The sequence below is a fragment of the Lissotriton vulgaris genome, chromosome 10, assembly GCF_964263255.1.
Source record: "Lissotriton vulgaris chromosome 10, aLisVul1.2, whole genome shotgun sequence".
Classification (NCBI taxonomy): Eukaryota; Metazoa; Chordata; class Amphibia; order Caudata; family Salamandridae; genus Lissotriton; species Lissotriton vulgaris.
This window is the reverse complement of record NC_141698.1, coordinates 25658583-25677857: the sequence shown is the minus strand read 5'-3', so window position 1 is coordinate 25677857 and position 19275 is coordinate 25658583. Positions and strand designations below refer to the sequence as shown.

General features: G+C 47.1%; 1 protein-coding gene across 4 annotated transcripts in view; it reads left to right on the top strand.

Annotated features, from left to right (window-relative positions):
- GRIPAP1 (GRIP1 associated protein 1) overlaps positions 1 to 19275 on the top strand; it is a 395004-nt gene that overhangs the window by 178561 nt on the left and 197168 nt on the right. For all 4 annotated transcript variants that reach the window (XR_015300640.1, XM_086940304.1, XM_086940303.1 and 1 more), the window contains one exon: positions 1146 to 1245. Coding sequence is in view for 3 of the 4 variants with exons in the window: in XM_086940304.1 (XP_086796430.1) it covers positions 1146 to 1245 (100 nt within the window). In the remaining variant the exon portion in view is untranslated. The remainder of the gene's footprint in view (positions 1 to 1145; positions 1246 to 19275) is intronic.

The following is a 19275-nucleotide window of genomic DNA, read 5'->3' as shown; positions in this document are numbered from 1 at the left end:
CTTGAAACCTCAACCCCCTAAATCTCGTATTTCTAATATCTTTTAATTTTCAATTCCCCGTGTACAGAAGGGTCTGGTGGCAGCTAGGGTTAAGTGCAATCTGGCTCCTTTGTCTACCTTCACATGTCTTTCTGATCAAACTCTACAGAGTCCTTCAGGTTCCCGACATCTGCCAGGCAGTTACGTGGTCAACCTCATGGATGTTTGCTTTCTGTCTCAGGCATACAGTGATGGGTATTTTGCCCAACCGTTGTTGCATGACTTCCTTGGTTAACCGCCACTACCTATTCTCACCAAGGTATTGCTTTGGGACTCATTCATAAGGTGAGGAATATTGGGGAAGATGTATTCTTTAGAAGAAAAGGGTACTTAACTTGTGTAACTATTTATCTGGCTGCTACATAATCTTCCTGCAGGTTTCTCACATTCAGTGTTCCTTGCATGTACCCCAGGTCCTGTTGTGTCTGTGTGACTCGAAGCTGTCCCAGGTCAGGATATGGTCTCAAGGGGTTAACCAGTCAGCAATATAAGACCTGTATAGATAGGGGTACAGGTTGAGAAATTTTTTCCAGACAGAACCCAGGTCGCAAGAAACCTCTGTGACATGGCCGGGGTAGCAGGAACCCTTCTCAGTCAGGAAAGGTAGCAAGAACCCTACGCAGACACAGACCCAGGTAGCCAGGAACGTCGCTATTCAAGGAAGCAGCTGTAGGGTAAGGATCCAGATTTGACAACCCCCATCTATGTGGGATTGCACCCCCATCTGTGTATACAGACCACCAATGAAACGGAGAACTGATCGCAACGAAAAGGCTTACACTGCAGGTTTCTCATTAGGAATACGAACACTCAATAAGAACAACAAGACATGTCAAAGATCTCATTATCTGTAACTCATGCATTGTAGGATATTGACATATTTAAGCTAGACCGTAATTAATTGAATGTTTAGCCATTGACAGCCATGAAAAACGTTATACCTCCCTCACCATGACAGACTGTTGCACGATGCCATGAAGCAATGTCTTGTCATTCATTCATCCAGACCTTTGCTAAGTTAGAGCATGAGGGAGCAGGCTTGTCCTGGTCTCTTAAGGAGGGAAGGCCTCTCCTCTTGCTCACTGTCTTCTCAATTGTCTTTTCAGCTGAAGGACCTGAAGCGGCAGCTGCAGCTGGAACGCAAGCGAGCAGATAAGCTTCAGGAGCGCCTGCAGGAGATCCTGACCAACAGCAAGACGCGCACAGGTAGGTTGGCCGCTGTAGCAGTCCTCTCTCGTAGAGCACCGCCTCCATTTCCAGGTGTAGTTCAAATGATCAAGTGAGGCGAGGTTTACCATGTGCATCTACCACTTTGAGTTTTCTTTATTTTACCCTCAGCATTGCGAGCATTGCATTTTCTTTGTTGCAGCAAATATTCTGCGCCCCTGGACCAGCCTGCACCCTAGTTATTATCTTGCACTACGGTGTGGGAGAGTGAAAACTCCGAGTAGCGAAAGGAGTCACAGCACCCTTAAAGCAAGTGTGCGGGATAAAGCATATGCTGAGTCCTGGGCTGCATCGCAGTTCTCGATGGTGCGGTGTGAGACACCCGCTCATAGCTGCTATCAAAGGGGTTCATTCCTCAGGGCTGGGACACTCCGAGGAGCAGCCGTGTGCTCCACAAAACAGCATCATTCATTCATACCACAGTCATGGCAAGCAGGGATGCCCAAGCACCTGCATAAACCCAGATTTCTAGCCTGGATACACGGTGACCGTGATCCTAAACCATTCCATTCTGGAGACTTTTGATTTTATTTTGGCTACAAAATGAGCTGTGTTGTTTATGTAGGAAAGATGTGTTGGTACTTTGTGTGCCCAGGATCTAGCTCGCCTAGGGAATGCATACCAGCACTAAAGGACCGCGCTTTGGGCTGTGGCGCAATTTCTACTACATTTAACTCTGCTTCGATTCACGCCTTGTTGTGAGAAGCCTCAGTTGTGGAACTAGAGATAGGACTAATGTACAGCCACATTGGTTATTCAGATCTAGTTGTGGGATAGACATTGCTAGTGCTGGATGAAGACACAATGCGACTTTTAATCCATGCCTGATGGCAGACATGGAACATTATCATTTTCCTCTTTCCAACAAGACACTGAAACAATTTTTCATTGAACGCACTGTTTTTATGGTTCTCCACATATCCAAAGATTGGCTGACAAGTTCTAGAATTGTTGAAATGGTTACAGAAGTATTTTAAACTGGTTGTTTGAATGTATTTTATTACTTTATTTTGTTACTTTGTTGTGGTTTTATACTATTGGGTCTGCTCAAAATGTATCTTGCCCACAAATGTCACCTGGGAATGAACCCATGCATTGGAAGCTAAGGAATAAAATATTTATGACTTATGTAATAGCCCTAGGAAGGAAGGGGTTTGCAGTCTTGGGAAGCATGCTGCTGCTTTACATAATTTAGGGGTTGAAGTCAGGCCGGCGCATGAAGAACTACTTAAGACACAAGTGGGTGATGGCCAAAGGGAGCCGGCGGATGTGAGTGAGGAGTCATTGGAAATCCTTTAGAAGCATTATTCCGCTCACAGTTAATGTTTTGGGAAGACACACTTTTTAGGTGGGTGTGGTACTTTAGCTGGTTTGTTAATGAAGGATCAATTGGTTGGGTGTGCAGCTTATCCTGGACCTGATGACATGTAGATATTGAGGCTGCATATTCTGAAGGGTGAGAATTGTGAGCAGATGTAGGGAGAGTTAAGTGGAAACCCTAGGCCATAGCAAAGGGAGAGAAACCGGTGAATGTGGTAACCAGTTCGGTATGGTGGGTGATTCCAAAGTGAAATGTTACTGGTGGGATTACATGAATGTAGAGCTTGTAGCCAAACTAGTGCAACAAGAAATGCATAATGTAGAGCACCACAAGAAGAGTACATTTTGCACAAGCATGAAGTTAATAGATTGCAAGGACTTGAAGGAAGTAGGACATGTGCAAAAACCTATTTGTGCAAATGTCAAAGCTATTAATGGTCCAATTTTTATCACAGCAGTTAATTACTGTGTGCGCTAACGCTTACATCCCTTAGGCCTGATAAATAAGAAACCATTGGGATTTTGGTACTGTAATGGCTAGAATTTGCATGTTATGCCCCATTTTCATGGCAAAACTAATGAAAACTGGAATTTATCATAGCTAATGAATTAGGACTGTAGGGGTAGCATGATTTTTCGGGTATAATAAATTCCAATTACCCCCTCGGGGCATTCATTTTCAAGCACTATGTCTTTTCATGTGTTTTACTCCCAGCACAAATAAAGTACAAAAACAGTATCTGCGTTACATAGAGTAAGTCTGGAATGACATTTGATGAAAGTGCCTTTAGAGAATAGTGTCAATCAGTCAATGATTGTAGGATGCATGTATTGAAAGTACTAACTCTGGTGTATGGAGTAGCTTTCCCCACAAATGTTAGTGCCAAATAGAGAAGGCATGGTTTGTATGTGTGTGGATTTAGGCATGCTTAATTTGTACAGTTGGATTGATGCCAATACTTTGCAAAGTATATCTGAGATGAGCACTCCTGGGGAAGAAAGAATGTTTTGGTTATCTTATCATTGTACCAACAAATTAACTTACAGGTTTACTTGAAGCTTTTCACAACCATTGTGGACACCACTAGAGCTTACTGATTTTAAAAAATGCCTTTTGAGTTGACATCAGTTGCAGCAGTTCCTTTTAGAAGTTTGTGCAGAAGATATTCAAGGACACGAGTATTGTATTGTGCTTTTAGCATGGACAGTTTAATCAGGGGAATAAACGCAAAGAACATTTCAAGGTTCTGTGTGAAGTGATGGGTCTGAAGGAGTGTGGACTAGTAATAAAGTGTGTCTGGGGTGATAACATGGAAGCTAGACATCTGGGGGCTGTCTTTTAAGAAAACAGCATTAAATCTAAGGCTTGGGTGGTGGATACTATCATAAATGCACCAGACCCAAATGTCAATTGAGGTCTCTAAGACTTGCGGAATGTTGCCAAACTTATTTATGACATTTACTCACCTGCCAGAACCATTCGGAATATCCATTAAAAATAGTGCTGTATCCGACTCGTATTGATGCAGTTTGTAAAACCTACCTTTCTAATGTTCTGGAAAAAAAGATAAAAGAGCAAATGATTGATGGAATGCTGAATAATGCAAACAATCACCCCAGTGTCAAAGATCTGAGTTTAAGCCATCGTTTTTTTGCTCACCACACCACCCCAGTTTGGACTCGGCATATACAAATCGATCTTGACCCTGCACCTCAGGGAAACAGTCCAGCCTGAACTGCCAAGCCATGCCTTCCTTGGACTGCAAACAAGCATCCTGGGACTGGTTTCTGGGTATCAACCATCATCAGCCAGGATAGCTTGAATCCAGTGGCACAGTACCCACGTCTTAGCATGCCCCCATTTGGGCAACAAAACCAAAAAGAACAAATGATGGATGGAATGCTGAACAATGCAAACATTCACCCCCAGTCTCTAACATCTGGGTTTAATCCATCTTTTTTTGCTCACTATACCTCCCCAGTTTGGATCCAGCCATCTGCAAATCAGTCTTGAAACTGCTCCTCCTCGTGGGAACAGTCCAGTTCTTTTTGATTTTTGATGTTTTGGAGCAGCTTTTGCCATGGTGGTAGATGGGAAAGAAACACCAGTGGCATTAATGAGAACAGATACATACACTCACTGCTCTGGCTATTTGTTGAATTAACTTTTGTTTAGAACATGGGGATTGTCGTGCTGCATGATTATTAAAGTTTGAGGTGAATCTGGAGAAAGGAGGAAAAAGAAGTCGATGGTTTGCAAAGTGATCATACGTTGAATGATGTTACTTCCTTGACCTTTGCAGGAAAACTGATGGACCAGGTAACGAGCTGGTGATTAGTGGGCGCTCTGTCGCGAGGGGAAGTTGGGGAAGTGAAGAGGGGCTAGATAGATCCAGGTGTACTCTGCGTTATACAGTGGTGCTTTGAGGACATAGGGTTGTAGTATTATAATAAAAGGAGGTCCAGACTGGCTCCTTAGTAGCCTTCAGTTGTTTCCTCCTAGATGCAGTCTTTGAGGAGGGTTGCGCCTGTGCAGTTAGCGACAAACTAAATTCATTGGAACTCCCCCATCGACACCTTTGGGCTTGGGACCCATCCGAGTGTTAGATATAAGTGGGTTCTGTACAGTGTTGATAGAAAATTACTCGTGTGAGTGGGTTGTGATCAGAAATATTGATGAGCCTGCCAACTTGTCAAGTGATTGCACACTCGCTGTGAGAGCTCCTCAGTTCTTGGGTTCGGTTCCTTATTGGGCAGGCCCAGTCTTCTTTGCTTCTAAGGTTAGTAAGGTTAGTTTGGGTGAAAGATAAAGGATTGGGAGTCTGTCTTCCTTTGAAGGGCTTCTGGCTCTCATTGCTGTCTGACCTTTCTGTGCACTGTGCTACCACCGGGCACCGCTGGGAGGTGCTGTGTGACCACCCATGGGCGCTGGAGGGTTTGATGCTGGAGACCTCACTTGAGATACTTTCACTGTAGATTCAGCGTCAGCTTGGCACCGGTCTCCCAGAGGCTGCCAGTCTATTCAATCCAATTAATCTTATTCGGCCAATTTTTGGCCATAAAAGACGCAAAGCAGTCTGGCATTAGACAACATTTGTATAAAGTGCAAGGTGCCAAATAAAATAGGTAAAACATGTTAAACCATGATAAAACGCATAAAATAAAGAATTTAAAAAGCGACAAACAGATGAATATTGTTTCAGCAGAGTGGGCCCTCCTTGGCTTTCCTAGTTCTAACTGCAGCTTTTACAAAAGAGTGGACCCTGAAGCAGATGTATCGAATAGTTGCAAACGGAACAAGCCCCTCTACATTTGCGGTGGCCCGATGCAATAAGAGGTTTGAGCAAAAGTCTGCGATAGCTAAAAAAAAGTTGCAGAAAAACATATAGTGTAATAGTTATTGTTCAGAGACCCCACCGCAAGAACAACTTAAAATATGTCTCCCTAACATATCAGTTGGGGTACCTGCACTCAGAAGCCGCCAAACCGTCCCAGCCCTAAAACGGGAAAGGAGAGACCCCTCTCAGAGTGAGGCAAAGAGTCAAATAAAAAACGGTCTCTGTAAGAAACCAACACAGTGTTTTCAGTTAACCCGGTTTGCAGCCTTCTAGTTTCACAAAAATCCCAAAGTGACTTTTGAGCAACTATTTATCATCTTTTTTTAATACTGGTCGGGGACAAAAAAAGAGAAGCCAACCCCAGCTCCTGAAATAGGCGCGAGATGTAATTTAACCAGAGAATGGTGTTCCATTTGTCCAAATTGAGACAGTCCAAGAATATGTCTCTTCAGAGTTGAGTGTGCGGGTTGGAAAAAGAACAGTTGATGGACAGAGTGCAGAATGATGTCATACATTCACCCAGTACAGAGATCTGGGTCTAAATACACTGCTTTTTTGCTCCCCATGCCATTCCAGTTTGGACCCAGCCATGACCCTGCGTCCAATGGGGACAGTCAAGGCCGAACTGCCAGCCCAGGTCCTCCCTGGACTGGACACAAGCATCCGAGGACTGGCCCACACGCTGACCCACAATAATGGTGGGGCTACCTGTACCCTGTCGTCAATGTATCGGTGGTTTAGCTCCAGGTGCATAATATGACAGGAAGCTGTGGGTGGCAAGTGTAAAAGCCTCCCACATATACGATTTTCCTCTAACTAGAGAAGGGCACTCTTGTGGCACGCCCAAACCCGGCCTCTTACGTGACATCTGGGACACACAGGGCGTTATATACTTTCATTAGTGGCCAGATAATCCCCCCTCCCCTCGAGGATGTCATGTTGAGAATCTCCATCTCCTCTTAAGACATGAACTAAATGTAAAAGTTTATTTACTGTCGCAGCAACTGATCTACTCCGCTTAGCACCAAGAAACCGCTGGTGAACGTGCGCTTTATAAATTATTTTTAACATAACATAACATAACAACTGTTCAGCTGGGGCTGCCAGGACCCCGAAGTACTAAAAATAACCCCCGGGCAGCTAAACTTATTTTGACCGTGCAGTGACTGACCCTTGATAACAAGCCTTGGATGTTAGCGGCCTCTTGAAGGCTGCTGGTCTCCCAGAGATTTGCCAGTCTGTTATAAGCTGCCGACTCTAGAGGCTGCTGGCCCCCCAGCGGTGGCTAGTCTCTTATAAGCTGCCTGCCTCTCGAGGTAGCCCGGTCTCCCAGAGGTAGCCTGGTCTCCCAGAAGTAGCCTGGTCTCCCAGAGGTAGCCTGGTCTCCCAGAAGTTGGCTGGTCTCCCAGAGGTAGCCCGGTCTCCCAGAGGTAGCCCGGTCTCCCAGAGGTAGCCCGGTCTCCCAGAGGTAGCCCGGTCTCCCAGAGGTAGCCTGGTCTCCCAGAGGTTGGCTGGTCTCCCAGAGGTAGCCCGGTCTCCCAGAGGTAGCCCGGTCTCCCAGAGGTAGCCTGGTCTCCCAGAGGTAGCCTGGTCTCCCAGAGGTAGCCTGGTCTCCCAGAGGTAGCCTGGTCTCCCAGAGGTAGGCTGGTCTCCCAGAGGTAGGCTGGTCTCCCAGAGGTAGGCTGGTCTCCCAGAGGTAGGCTGGTCTCCCAGAGGTAGGCTGGTCTCCCAGAGGTAGCCCGGTCTCCCAGAGGTAGCCTGGTCTCCCAGAGGTTGGCTGGTCTCCCAGAGGTAGCCCGGTCTCCCAGAGGTAGCCCGGTCTCCCAGAGGTAGCCTGGTCTCCCAGAGGTAGCCAGGTCTCCCAGAGGTAGCCTGGTCTCCCAGAGGTAGCCTGGTCTCCCAGAGGTAGCCTGGTCTCCCAGAGGTAGGCTGGTCTCCCAGAGGTAGGCTGGTCTCCCAGAGGTAGCCTGGTCTCCCAGAGGTAGCCTGGTCTCCCAGAGGTAGCCTGGTCTCCCAGAGGTAGGCTGGTCTCCCAGAGGTAGGCTGGTCTCCCAGAGGTAGCCTGGTCTCCCAGATGCTACAGGACTTCCAGAGCTTGCCAGTTCATTGTAGTCTGCCAGTTTCTTGAGGCTGACCGCCTCCTAGAGGTTGCCTGTCTCTTATCGGCTGCCCATCTCTAGAAGCTGCCCGATGTCTGGGAGGGTGCAGGCCTTCCAGCCGTTGCCCGTCTCTACTTAGATCAGCGGTTCTTAACCTGTAGTCCGGGATCCTTGGGCGGGTTAAAATTGCAGTTGGTAGCCTCAGATTGATTCGCAGGAGCAGTGACTGCATCACACAGAATATAGTATGGACGACGAGTGGCCTCAATTAAATTTAGAAAAGCTCCACCCGTCCAATTAAAATGTTGATTTTTTTAAATAGTTGTTAGTGAATTAAATAAAATAATTCATTATTTGCTTGGTGAATGCTAGTTTCTGTATTTTTATGTGTTGTTTTGAGGTTCAAATCAACAAATTGCTTAGGCCATGGTCCCCAGCTTCCAGAAATGGCTCATTGGGAGTCCATGGATTCAAGTTTTGATTCCGTGGGGGTCCCCGGGTTAAAAAATGATTCAGTGGGGGTCCCTGGATTCCAGTATTGATTCCGTGGGGGTCTCTGGATTCCAGTAATGATTCTGTGGTGGTCCCTGGATTCCAGTATTGATTCCGTGGGGGTCCCTGGATTCCAGTCATGATTCCGTGGTGGTCCCTGGATTCCAGTATTGATTCTGTGGTGGTCTCTGGATTCCAGTCATGATTCCGTGGTGGTCCCTGGATTCCAGTATTGATTCCGTGGGGGTCCCTGGATTCCAGTCATGATTCCGTGGTGGTCCCTGGATTTCACTAATGATTCTGTGGTGGTCTCTGGATTCCAGTAATGATTCTGTGGTGGTCCCTGGATTCCAGTCATGATTCCGTGGTGGTCTCTGGATTCCAGTCATGATTCCGTGGTGGTCCCTGGGCTCAAGTAATGATTCCGTGGTGGTCTCTGGATTCCAGTCATGATTCCGTGGTGGTCTCTGGATTCCAGTCATGATTCCGTGGTGGTCTCTGGATTCCAGTCATGATTCCGTGGTGGTCTCTGGATTCCAGTCATGATTCAGTGGTGGTCCCTGGATTCCAGTAATGATTCCGTGGTGGTCTCTGGATTCCAGTCATGATTCAGTGGTGGTCCCTGGATTCCAGTAATGATTCCGTGGTGGTCTCTGGATTCCAGTCATGATTCTGTGGTGGTCTCTGGATTCCAGTAATGATTCCGTGGTGGTCTCTAGATTCCAGTCATGATTCTGTGGTGGTCTCTGGATTCCAGTAATGATTCCATGGTGGTCTCTGGATTCCAGTAATGATTCCGTGGTGGTCTCTGGATTCCAGTCATGATTCCTTGGTGGTCTCTGGATTCCAGAAATGATTCTGTGGTGGTCTCTGGATTCCAGTAATGATTCCGTGGTGGTCTCTGGATTCCAGTCATGATTCTGTGGGGGTCCCTGGATTCCAGTAATGATTCCGTGGTGGTCTCTGGATTCCAGTCATGATTCAGTGGTGGTCCCTGGATTCCAGTAATGATTCAGTGGTGGTCCCTGGATTCCAGTAATGATTCCGTGGTGGTCTCTGGATTCCAGTCATGATTCTGTGGGGGTCCCTGGATTCCAGTATTGATTTTGTGGGTGTCCCTGGATTCCAGTCATGATTCTGTGGTGGTCTCTGGATTCCAGTCATGATTCAGTGGTGGTCTCTGGATTCCAGTAATGATTCCGTGGGGGTCCCTGGATTCCAGTATTGATTTTGTGGGGGTCCCTGGATTCCAGTCATGATTCTGTGGTGGTCTCTGGATTCCAGTCATGATTCAGTGGTGGTCCCTGGATTCCAGTAATGATTCCGTGGGGGTCCCTGGATTCCAGTAATGATTTTGTGGTGGTCTCCGGATTCCAGTAATGATTCTGTGGTGGTCCCTGGATTCCAGTAATGATTCCGTGGTGGTCTCTGGATTCCAGTAATGATTCCGTGGTGGTCTCTGGATTCCAGTCTTGATTCAGTGGTGGTCCCTGTATTCCAGTAATGATTCTATGGTGGTCTCTGGATTCCAGTAATGATTCCGTGGTGGTCTCCGGATTCCAGTAATGATTCTGTGGTGGTCCCTGGATTCCAGCAATGATTCTGTGGTGGTCCCTGGATTCCAGTAATGATTCTGTGGTGGTTACTGGATTCCAGTAATGACTCCTTGGTGGTCCCTGGATTCCAGTAATGATTCCGTGGTGGTCCCTGGATTTCACTAATGATTCTGTGGTGGCCTCTGGATTCCAGTAATGATTCTGTGGTGGTCCCTGGATTCCAGTAATGATTCTGTGGTGGTCCCTGGATTCCAGTCATGATTCCGTGGTGGTCTCTGGATTCCAGTAATGATTCAGTGGTGAACCCTGGATTCCAGTAATGATTCCGTGGTGGTCTCTGGATTCCAGTCATGATTCCGTGGTGGTCTCTGGATTCCAGTCATGATTCCGTGGTGGTCCCTGGACTCAAGTAATGATTCCGTGGTGGTCTCTGGATTCCAGTCATGATTCCGTGGTGGTCTCTGGATTCCAGTCATGATTCCGTGGTGGTCTCTGGATTCCAGTCATGATTCCGTGGTGGTCTCTGGATTCCAGTCATGATTCCGTGGTGGTCTCTGGATTCCAGTCATGATTCAGTGGTGGTCCCTGGATTCCAGTAATGATTCCGTGGTGGTCTCTGGATTCCAGTCATGATTCAGTGGTGGTCCCTGGATTCCAGTAATGATTCCGTGGTGGTCTCTGGATTCCAGTCATGATTCTGTGGTGGTCTCTGGATTCCAGTAATGATTCCGTGGTGGTCTCTGGATTCCAGTCATGATTCTGTGGTGGTCTCTGGATTCCAGTAATGATTCCATGGTGGTCTCTGGATTCCAGTAATGATTCTGTGGTGGTCTCTGGATTCCAGTCATGATTCCTTGGTGGTCTCTGGATTCCAGTAATGATTCTGTGGTGGTCTCTGGATTCCAGTAATGATTCCGTGGTGGTCTCTGGATTCCAGTCATGATTCTGTGGGGGTCCCTGGATTCCAGTAATGATTCCGTGGTGGTCTCTGGATTCCAGTCATGATTCAGTGGTGGTCCCTGGATTCCAGTAATGATTCAGTGGTGGTCCCTGGATTCCAGTAATGATTCCGTGGTGGTCTCTGGATTCCAGTCATGATTCTGTGGGGGTCCCTGGATTCCAGTAATGATTCCGTGGTGGTCTCTGGATTCCAGTAATGATTCCGTGGTGGTCCCTGGATTCCAGTATTGATTTTGTGGGGGTCCCTGGATTCCAGTCATGATTCTGTGGTGGTCTCTGGATTCCAGTCATGATTCAGTGGTGGTCCCTGGATTCCAGTAATGATTCCGTGGGGGTCCCTGGATTCCAGTAATGATTTTGTGGTGGTCTCCGGATTCCAGTAATGATTCTGTGGTGGTCCCTGGATTCCAGTAATGATTCCGTGGTGGTCTCTGGATTCCAGTAATGATTCCGTGGTGGTCTCTGGATTCCAGTCTTGATTCAGTGGTGGTCCCTGGATTCCAGTAATGATTCTGTGGGGGTCTCTGGATTCCAGTAATGATTCCGTGGTGGTCTCCCGATTCCAGTAATGATTCTGTGGTGGTCCCTGGATTCCAGCAATGATTCTGTGGTGGTCCCTGGATTCCAGTAATGATTCTGTGGTGGTTACTGGATTCCAGTAATGATTCCTTGGTGGTCCCTGGATTCCAGTAATGATTCCGTGGTGGTCTCTGGATTCCAATAATGTTTCTGTGGGGGTCCCTGGATTCCAGTAATGATTCTGTGGGGGTCTCTGGATTCCAGTAATGATTCCTTGGTGGTCCCTGGATTCCAGTAATGATTCCGTGGTGGTCTCTGGATTCCAATAATGATTCTGTGGTGGTCCCTGATTCCAGTAATGATTCTGTGGGGGTCCCTGGATTCCAGTAATGATTCTGTGGTGGTCTCCGGATTCCAGTAATGATTCTGTGGTGGTCCCTGGATTCCAGTAATGATTCTGTGGTGGTCCCTGGATTCCAGTAATGATTCTGTGGTGGTCTCTGGATTCCAGTAATGATTCCTTGGTGGTCCCTGGATTCCAGTAATGATTCTGTGGTGGTCTCTGGATTCCAATAATGATTCCGTGGTGGTCTCTGGATTCCAATAATGATTCTGTGGTGGTCCCTGGATTCCAGTAATGATTCAGTGGTGGTCTCTGGATTCCAGTAATGATTCAGTGGTGGTCTCTGGATTCCAATATTGATTCTGTGGTGGTCCCTGGATTCCAGTAATGATTCCGTGGTGGTCTCTGGATTCCAATAATGATTCTGTGGTGGTCCCTGGATTCCAGTAATGATTCTGTGGTGGTCCCTGGATTCCAGTAATGAGTCTGTGGTGGTCCCTGGATTCCAGTAATGATTCTGTGGTGGTCCCTGGATTCCAGTAATGATTCCGTGGTGGTCTCTGGATTCCAATAATGATTCTGTGGTGGTCCCTGGATTCCAGTAATGATTCCGTGGTGGTCTCTGGATTCCAGTAATGATTCTGTGGTGGTCCCTGGATTCCAGTAATGATTCCGGGTTGGTCTCTGGATTCCAATAATGATTCTGTGGTGGTCCCTGGATTCCAGTAATGATTCCGTGTTGGTCTCTGGATTCCAGTAATGATTCCGTGGTGGTCTCTGGATTCCAGTCATGATTCTGTGGTGGTCCCTGGATTCCAGTAATGATTCCGTGTTGGTCTCTGGATTCCAGTAATGATTCCGTGTTGGTCTCTGGATTCCAGTAATGATTCCGTGTTGGTCTCTGGATTCCAGTAATGATTCCGTGGTGGTGTCTGGATTCCAATAATGATTCCGTGGTGGTCCCTGGATTCCAGTAATGATTCCGTGTTGGTCTCTGGATTCCAGTAATGATTCCGTGGTGGTCCCTGGATTCCAGTAATGATTCCGTGTTGGTCTCTGGATTCCAGTAATGATTCCATGGTGGTCTCAGGATTCCAGTCATGATTCTGTGGTGGTCCCTGGATTCCAGTAATGATTCCGTGTTGGTCTCTGGATTCCAGTAATGATTCCGTGTTGGTCTCTGGATTCCAGTAATGATTCCGTGGTGGTCTCTGGATTCCAATAATGATTCCATGGTGGTCCCTGGATTCCAGTAATGATTCCGTGTTGGTCTCTGGATTCCAGTAATGAATCCGTGGTGGTCCCTGGATTCCAGTAATAATTCTGTGGTGGTCTCTGGATTCCAGTAATGATTCCGTGTTGGTCTCTGCATTCCAGTAATGATTCCGTGTTGGTCTCTGGATTCCAGTAATGATTCTGTGGTGGTCTCTGGATTCCAATAATGATTCTGTGGTGGTCCTTGGATTCCAGTAATGATTCTGTGGTGCTCTCTGGATTCCAGTAATGATTCTGTGGTGCTCTCTGGATTCCTGTAATGATTCTGTGGAGGTCTCTGGATTCCAGTAATGATTCTGTGTTGGTCTCTGGATTCCAGTAATGATTCCGTGGTGGTCTCTGGATTCCAGTCATGATTCCGTGGTGGTCTCTGGATTCCAGTAATGATTCCGTGGGGGTCCCTAGATTCCAGTAATGATTCTGCGGTGGTCTCTGGATTCCAATAATGATTCTGTGGTGGTCCCTGGATTCCAGTAATCATTCAGTGGTGGTCTCTGGATTCCAGTAATGATTCTGTGGTGGTCCCTGGATTCCAGTAATGATTCCGTGGTGGTCCCTGGATTCCAGTAATGATTCAGTGGTGGTCTCTGGATTCCAGTAATGATTCCGTGGTGGTCTCTGGATTCCAGTAATGATTCCGTGTTGGTCTCTGGATTCCAGTAATGATTCTGTGGTGGTCTCTGGATTCCAGTAATAATTCCGTGGGGGTCTCTGGATTCCAATACTGATGCCGTGGTGGTCCCTGGATTCCACTAATGATTCCGTGGTGGTCTCTGGATTCCAGTAATGATTCTGTGGTGGTCCCTAGATTTCAGTAATGATTCTGTGGTGGTCTCTGGATTCCAGTAATGATTCTGTGGTGGTCTCTGGATTCCAGTAATGATTCAGTGGTGGTCCCTGGATTCCAGTAATGATTCTGTGGTGGTCCCTAGATTCCAGTAATGAGTCTGTGGTGGTCTCTGGATTCCAGTAATGATTCTGTGGTGGTCCCTAGATTCCAGTAATGAGTCTGTGGTGGTCTCTGGATTCCAGTAATGATTCTGTGGTGGTCTCTGGATTCCAGTAATGATTCTGTGGGGGTCCCTGATTCCAGTAATGATTCTGTGGTGGACCCTAGATTCCAGTAATGATTCTGTGGTGGTCCCTGGATTCCAGTAATGATTCTGTGGTGGTCCCTGATTCCAGTAATGATTCTGTGGTGGTCTCTGGATTCCAGAAATGTTTCAGTGGTGGTCTCTGGATCCAGTAATGATTCAGTGGTGGTCTCTGGATTCCAGTAATGATTCTGTGGTGGTCCCTGATTCCAGTAATGATTCTGTGGTGGTCTCTGGATTCCAGTAATGATTCTGTGGTCGTCCCTGGATTCCAGTAATGAGTCTGTGGTGGTCTCTGGATTCCAGTAATGATTCTGTGGTGGTCTCTGGATTCCAGTAATGACTCTGTGGGGGTCCCTGGATTCCTGTATTGATTCTGTGGTGGACCCTGGATTCCAGTAATGATTCTGTGGTGGTCCCTGGATTCCAGTAATGATTCTGTGGTGGTCCCTAGATTCCAGTAATGAGTCTGTGGCGGTCCCTGATTCCAGTAATGATTCTGTGGTGGTCTCTGGATTCCAGTAATGATTCTGTGGTGGTCTCTGGATTCCAGTAATGATTCTGTGGTGGTCTCTGGATTCCAGTATTGATTCTATGGGGGTCCCTGGATTCCAGTAATGATTCTTTGGGGGTCCCTGGATTCCAGTAATGATTCTGTGGTGGTCTCTGGATTCCAGTAATGAGTCTGTGGTGGTCCCTGATTCCAGTAATGATTCTGTGGTGGTCTCTGGATTCCAGTAATGATTCTGTGGTGGTCTCTGGATTCCAGTATTGATTCTATGGGGGTCCCTGGATTCCAGTAATGATTTTATGGGGGTCCCTGGATTCCAGTAATGATTCTGTGGTGGTCTCTGGATTCCAGTAATGATTCTGTGGTGGTCCCTGGATTCCAGTAATGATTCTGTGGTGGTCCCTAGATTCCAGTAATGAGTCTGTGGTGGTCCCTGATTCCAGTAATGATTCTGTGGTGGTCTCTGGATTCCAGTAATGATTCTGTGGTGGTCTATGGATTCCAGTAATGATTCTGTGGTGGTCTCTGGATTCCAGTAATGATTCTGTGGTGGTCTCTGGATTCCAGTCATGATTCCTTGGTGGTCTCTGGATTCCAGTAATGATTCTGTGGTGGTCTCTGGATTCCAGTAATGATTCCGTGGTGGTCTCTGGATTCCAGTCATGATTCTGTGGGGGTCCCTGGATTCCAGTAATGATTCCGTGGTGGTCTCTGGATTCCAGTCATGATTCAGTGGTGGTCCCTGGATTCCAGTAATGATTCAGTGGTGGTCCCTGGATTCCAGTAATGATTCCGTGGTGGTCTCTGGATTCCAGTCATGATTCTGTGGGGGTCCCTGGATTCCAGTAATGATTCCGTGGTGGTCTCTGGATTCCAGTAATGATTCAGTGGTGGTCCCTGGATTCCAGTATTGATTTTGTGGGGGTCCCTGGATTCCAGTCATGATTCTGTGGTGGTCTCTGGATTCCAGTCATGATTCAGTGGTGGTCCCTGGATTCCAGTAATGATTCCGTGGGGGTCCCTGGATTCCAGTAATGATTTTGTGGTGGTCTCCGGATTCCAGTAATGATTCTGTGGTGGTCCCTGGATTCCAGTAATGATTCCGTGGTGGTCTCTGGATTCCAGTAATGATTCCGTGGTGGTCTCTGGATTCCAGTCTTGATTCAGTGGTGGTCCCTGGATTCCAGTAATGATATTGTGGGGGTCTCTGGATTCCAGTAATGATTCCGTGGTGGTCTCCCGATTCCAGTAATGATTCTGTGGTGGTCCCTGGATTCCAGCAATGATTCTGTGGTGGTCCCTGGATTCCAGTAATGATTCTGTGGTGGTTACTGGATTCCAGTAATGATTCCTTGGTGGTCCCTGGATTCCAGTAATGATTCCGTGGTGGTCTCTGGATTCCAATAATGTTTCTGTGGGGGTCCCTGGATTCCAGTAATGATTCTGTGGGGGTCTCTGGATTCCAGTAATGATTCCTTGGTGGTCCCTGGATTCCAGTAATGATTCCGTGGTGGTCTCTGGATTCCAATAATGATTCTGTGGTGGTCCCTGATTCCAGTAATGATTCTGTGGGGGTCCCTGGATTCCAGTAATGATTCTGTGGTGGTCTCCGGATTCCAGTAATGATTCTGTGGTGGTCCCTGGATTCCAGTAATGATTCTGTGGTGGTCCCTGGATTCCAGTAATGATTCTGTGGTGGTCTCTGGATTCCAGTAATGATTCCTTGGTGGTCCCTGGATTCCAGTAATGATTCTGTGGTGGTCTCTGGATTCCAATAATGATTCCGTGGTGGTCTCTGGATTCCAATAATGATTCTGTGGTGGTCCCTGGATTCCAGTAATGATTCAGTGGTGGTCTCTGGATTCCAGTAATGATTCAGTGGTGGTCTCTGGATTCCAATATTGATTCTGTGGTGGTCCCTGGATTCCAGTAATGATTCCGTGGTGGTCTCTGGATTCCAATAATGATTCTGTGGTGGTCCCTGGATTCCAGTAATGATTCTGTGGTGGTCCCTGGATTCCAGTAATGAGTCTGTGGTGGTCCCTGGATTCCAGTAATGATTCTGTGGTGGTCCCTGGATTCCAGTAATGATTCCGTGGTGGTCTCTGGATTCCAATAATGATTCTGTGGTGGTCCCTGGATTCCAGTAATGATTCCGTGGTGGTCTCTGGATTCCAGTAATGATTCTGTGGTGGTCCCTGGATTCCAGTAATGATTCCGGGTTGGTCTCTGGATTCCAATAATGATTCTGTGGTGGTCCCTGGATTCCAGTAATGATTCCGTGTTGGTCTCTGGATTCCAGTAATGATTCCGTGGTGGTCTCTGGATTCCAGTCATGATTCTGTGGTGGTCCCTGGATTCCAGTAATGATTCCGTGTTGGTCTCTGGATTCCAGTAATGATTCCGTGTTGGTCTCTGGATTCCAGTAATGATTCCGTGTTGGTCTCTGGATTCCAGTAATGATTCCGTGGTGGTGTCTGGATTCCAATAATGATTCCGTGGTGGTCCCTGGATTCCAGTAATGATTCCGTGTTGGTCTCTGGATTCCAGTAATGATTCCGTGGTGGTCCCTGGATTCCAGTAATGATTCCGTGTTGGTCTCTGGATTCCAGTAATGATTCCATGGTGGTCTCAGGATTCCAGTCATGATTCTGTGGTGGTCCCTGGATTCCAGTAATGATTCCGTGTTGGTCTCTGGATTCCAGTAATGATTCCGTGTTGGTCTCTGGATTCCAGTAATGATTCCGTGGTGGTCTCTGGATTCCAATAATGATTCCATGGTGGTCCCTGGATTCCAGTAATGATTCCGTGTTGGTCTCTGGATTCCAGTAATGAATCCGTGGTGGTCCCTGGATTCCAGTAATAATTCTGTGGTGGTCTCTGGATTCCAGTAATGATTCCGTGTTGGTCTCTGCATTCCAGTAATGATTCCATGTTGGTCTCTGGATTCCAGTTATGATTCTGTGGTGGTCTCTGGATTCCAATAATGATTCTGTGGTGGTCTTTGGATTCCAGTAATGATTCTGTGGTGCTCTCTGGATTCCAGTAATGATTCTGTGGTGCTCTCTGGATTCCTGTAATGATTCTGTGGAGGTCTCTGGATTCCAGTAATGATTCTGTGTTGGTCTCTGGATTCCAGTAATGATTCCGTGGTGGTCTCTGGATTCCAGTCATGATTCCGTGGTGGTCTCTGGATTCCAGTAATGATTCCGTGGGGGTCCCTAGATTCCAGTAATGATTCTGCGGTGGTCTCTGGATTCCAATAATGATTCTGTGGTGGTCCCTGGATTCCAGTAATCATTCAGTGGTGGTCTCTGGATTCCAGTAATGATTCTGTGGTGGTCCCTGGATTCCAGTAATGATTCCGTGGTGGTCCCTGGATTCCAGTAATGATTCAGTGGTGGTCTCTGGATTCCAGTAATGATTCCGTGGTGGTCTCTGGATTCCAGTAATGATTCCGTGTTGGTCTCTGGATTCCAGTAATGATTCTGTGGTGGTCTCTGGATTCCAGTAATAATTCCGTAGGGGTCTCTGGATTCCAATACTGATGCCGTGGTGGTCCCTGGATTCCACTAATGATTCCGTGGTGGTCTCTGGATTCCAGTAATGATTCTGTGGTGGTCCCTAGATTTCAGTAATGATTCTGTGGTGGTCTCTGGATTCCAGTAATGATTCTGTGGTGGTCTCTGGATTCCAGTAATGATTCAGTGGTGGTCCCTGGATTCCAGTAATGATTCTGTGGTGGTCCCTAGATTCCAGTAATGAGTCTGTGGTGGTCTCTGGATTCCAGTAATGATTCTGTGGTGGTCCCTAGATTCCAGTAATGAGTCTGTGGTGGTCTCTGGATTCCAGTAATGATTCTGTGGTGGTCTCTGGATTCCAGTAATGATTCTGTGGGGGTCCCTGATTCCAGTAATGATTCTGTGGTGGACCCTAGATTCCAGTAATGATTCTGTGGTGGTCCCTGGATTCCAGTAATGATTCTGTGGTGGTCCCTGATTCCAGTAATGATTCTGTGGTGGTCTCTGGATTCCAGAAATGTTTCAGTGGTGGTCTCTGGATCCAGTAATGATTCAGTGGTGGTCTCTGGATTCCAGTAATGATTCTGTGGTGGTCCCTGATTCCAGTAATGATTCTGTGGTGGTCTCTGGATTCCAGTAATGATTCTGTGGTCGTCCCTGGATTCCAGTAATGAGTCTGTGGTGGTCTCTGGATTCCAGTAATGATTCTGTGGTGGTCTCTGGATTCCAGTAATGACTCTGTGGGGGTCCCTGGATTCCTGTATTGATTCTGTGGTGGACCCTGGATTCCAGTAATGATTCTGTGGTGGTCCCTGGATTCCAGTAATGATTCTGTGGTGGTCCCTAGATTCCAGTAATGAGTCTGTGGCGGTCCCTGATTCCAGTAATGATTCTGTGGTGGTCTCTGGATTCCAGTAATGATTCTGTGGTGGTCTCTGGATTCCAGTAATGATTCTGTGGTGGTCTCTGGATTCCAGTATT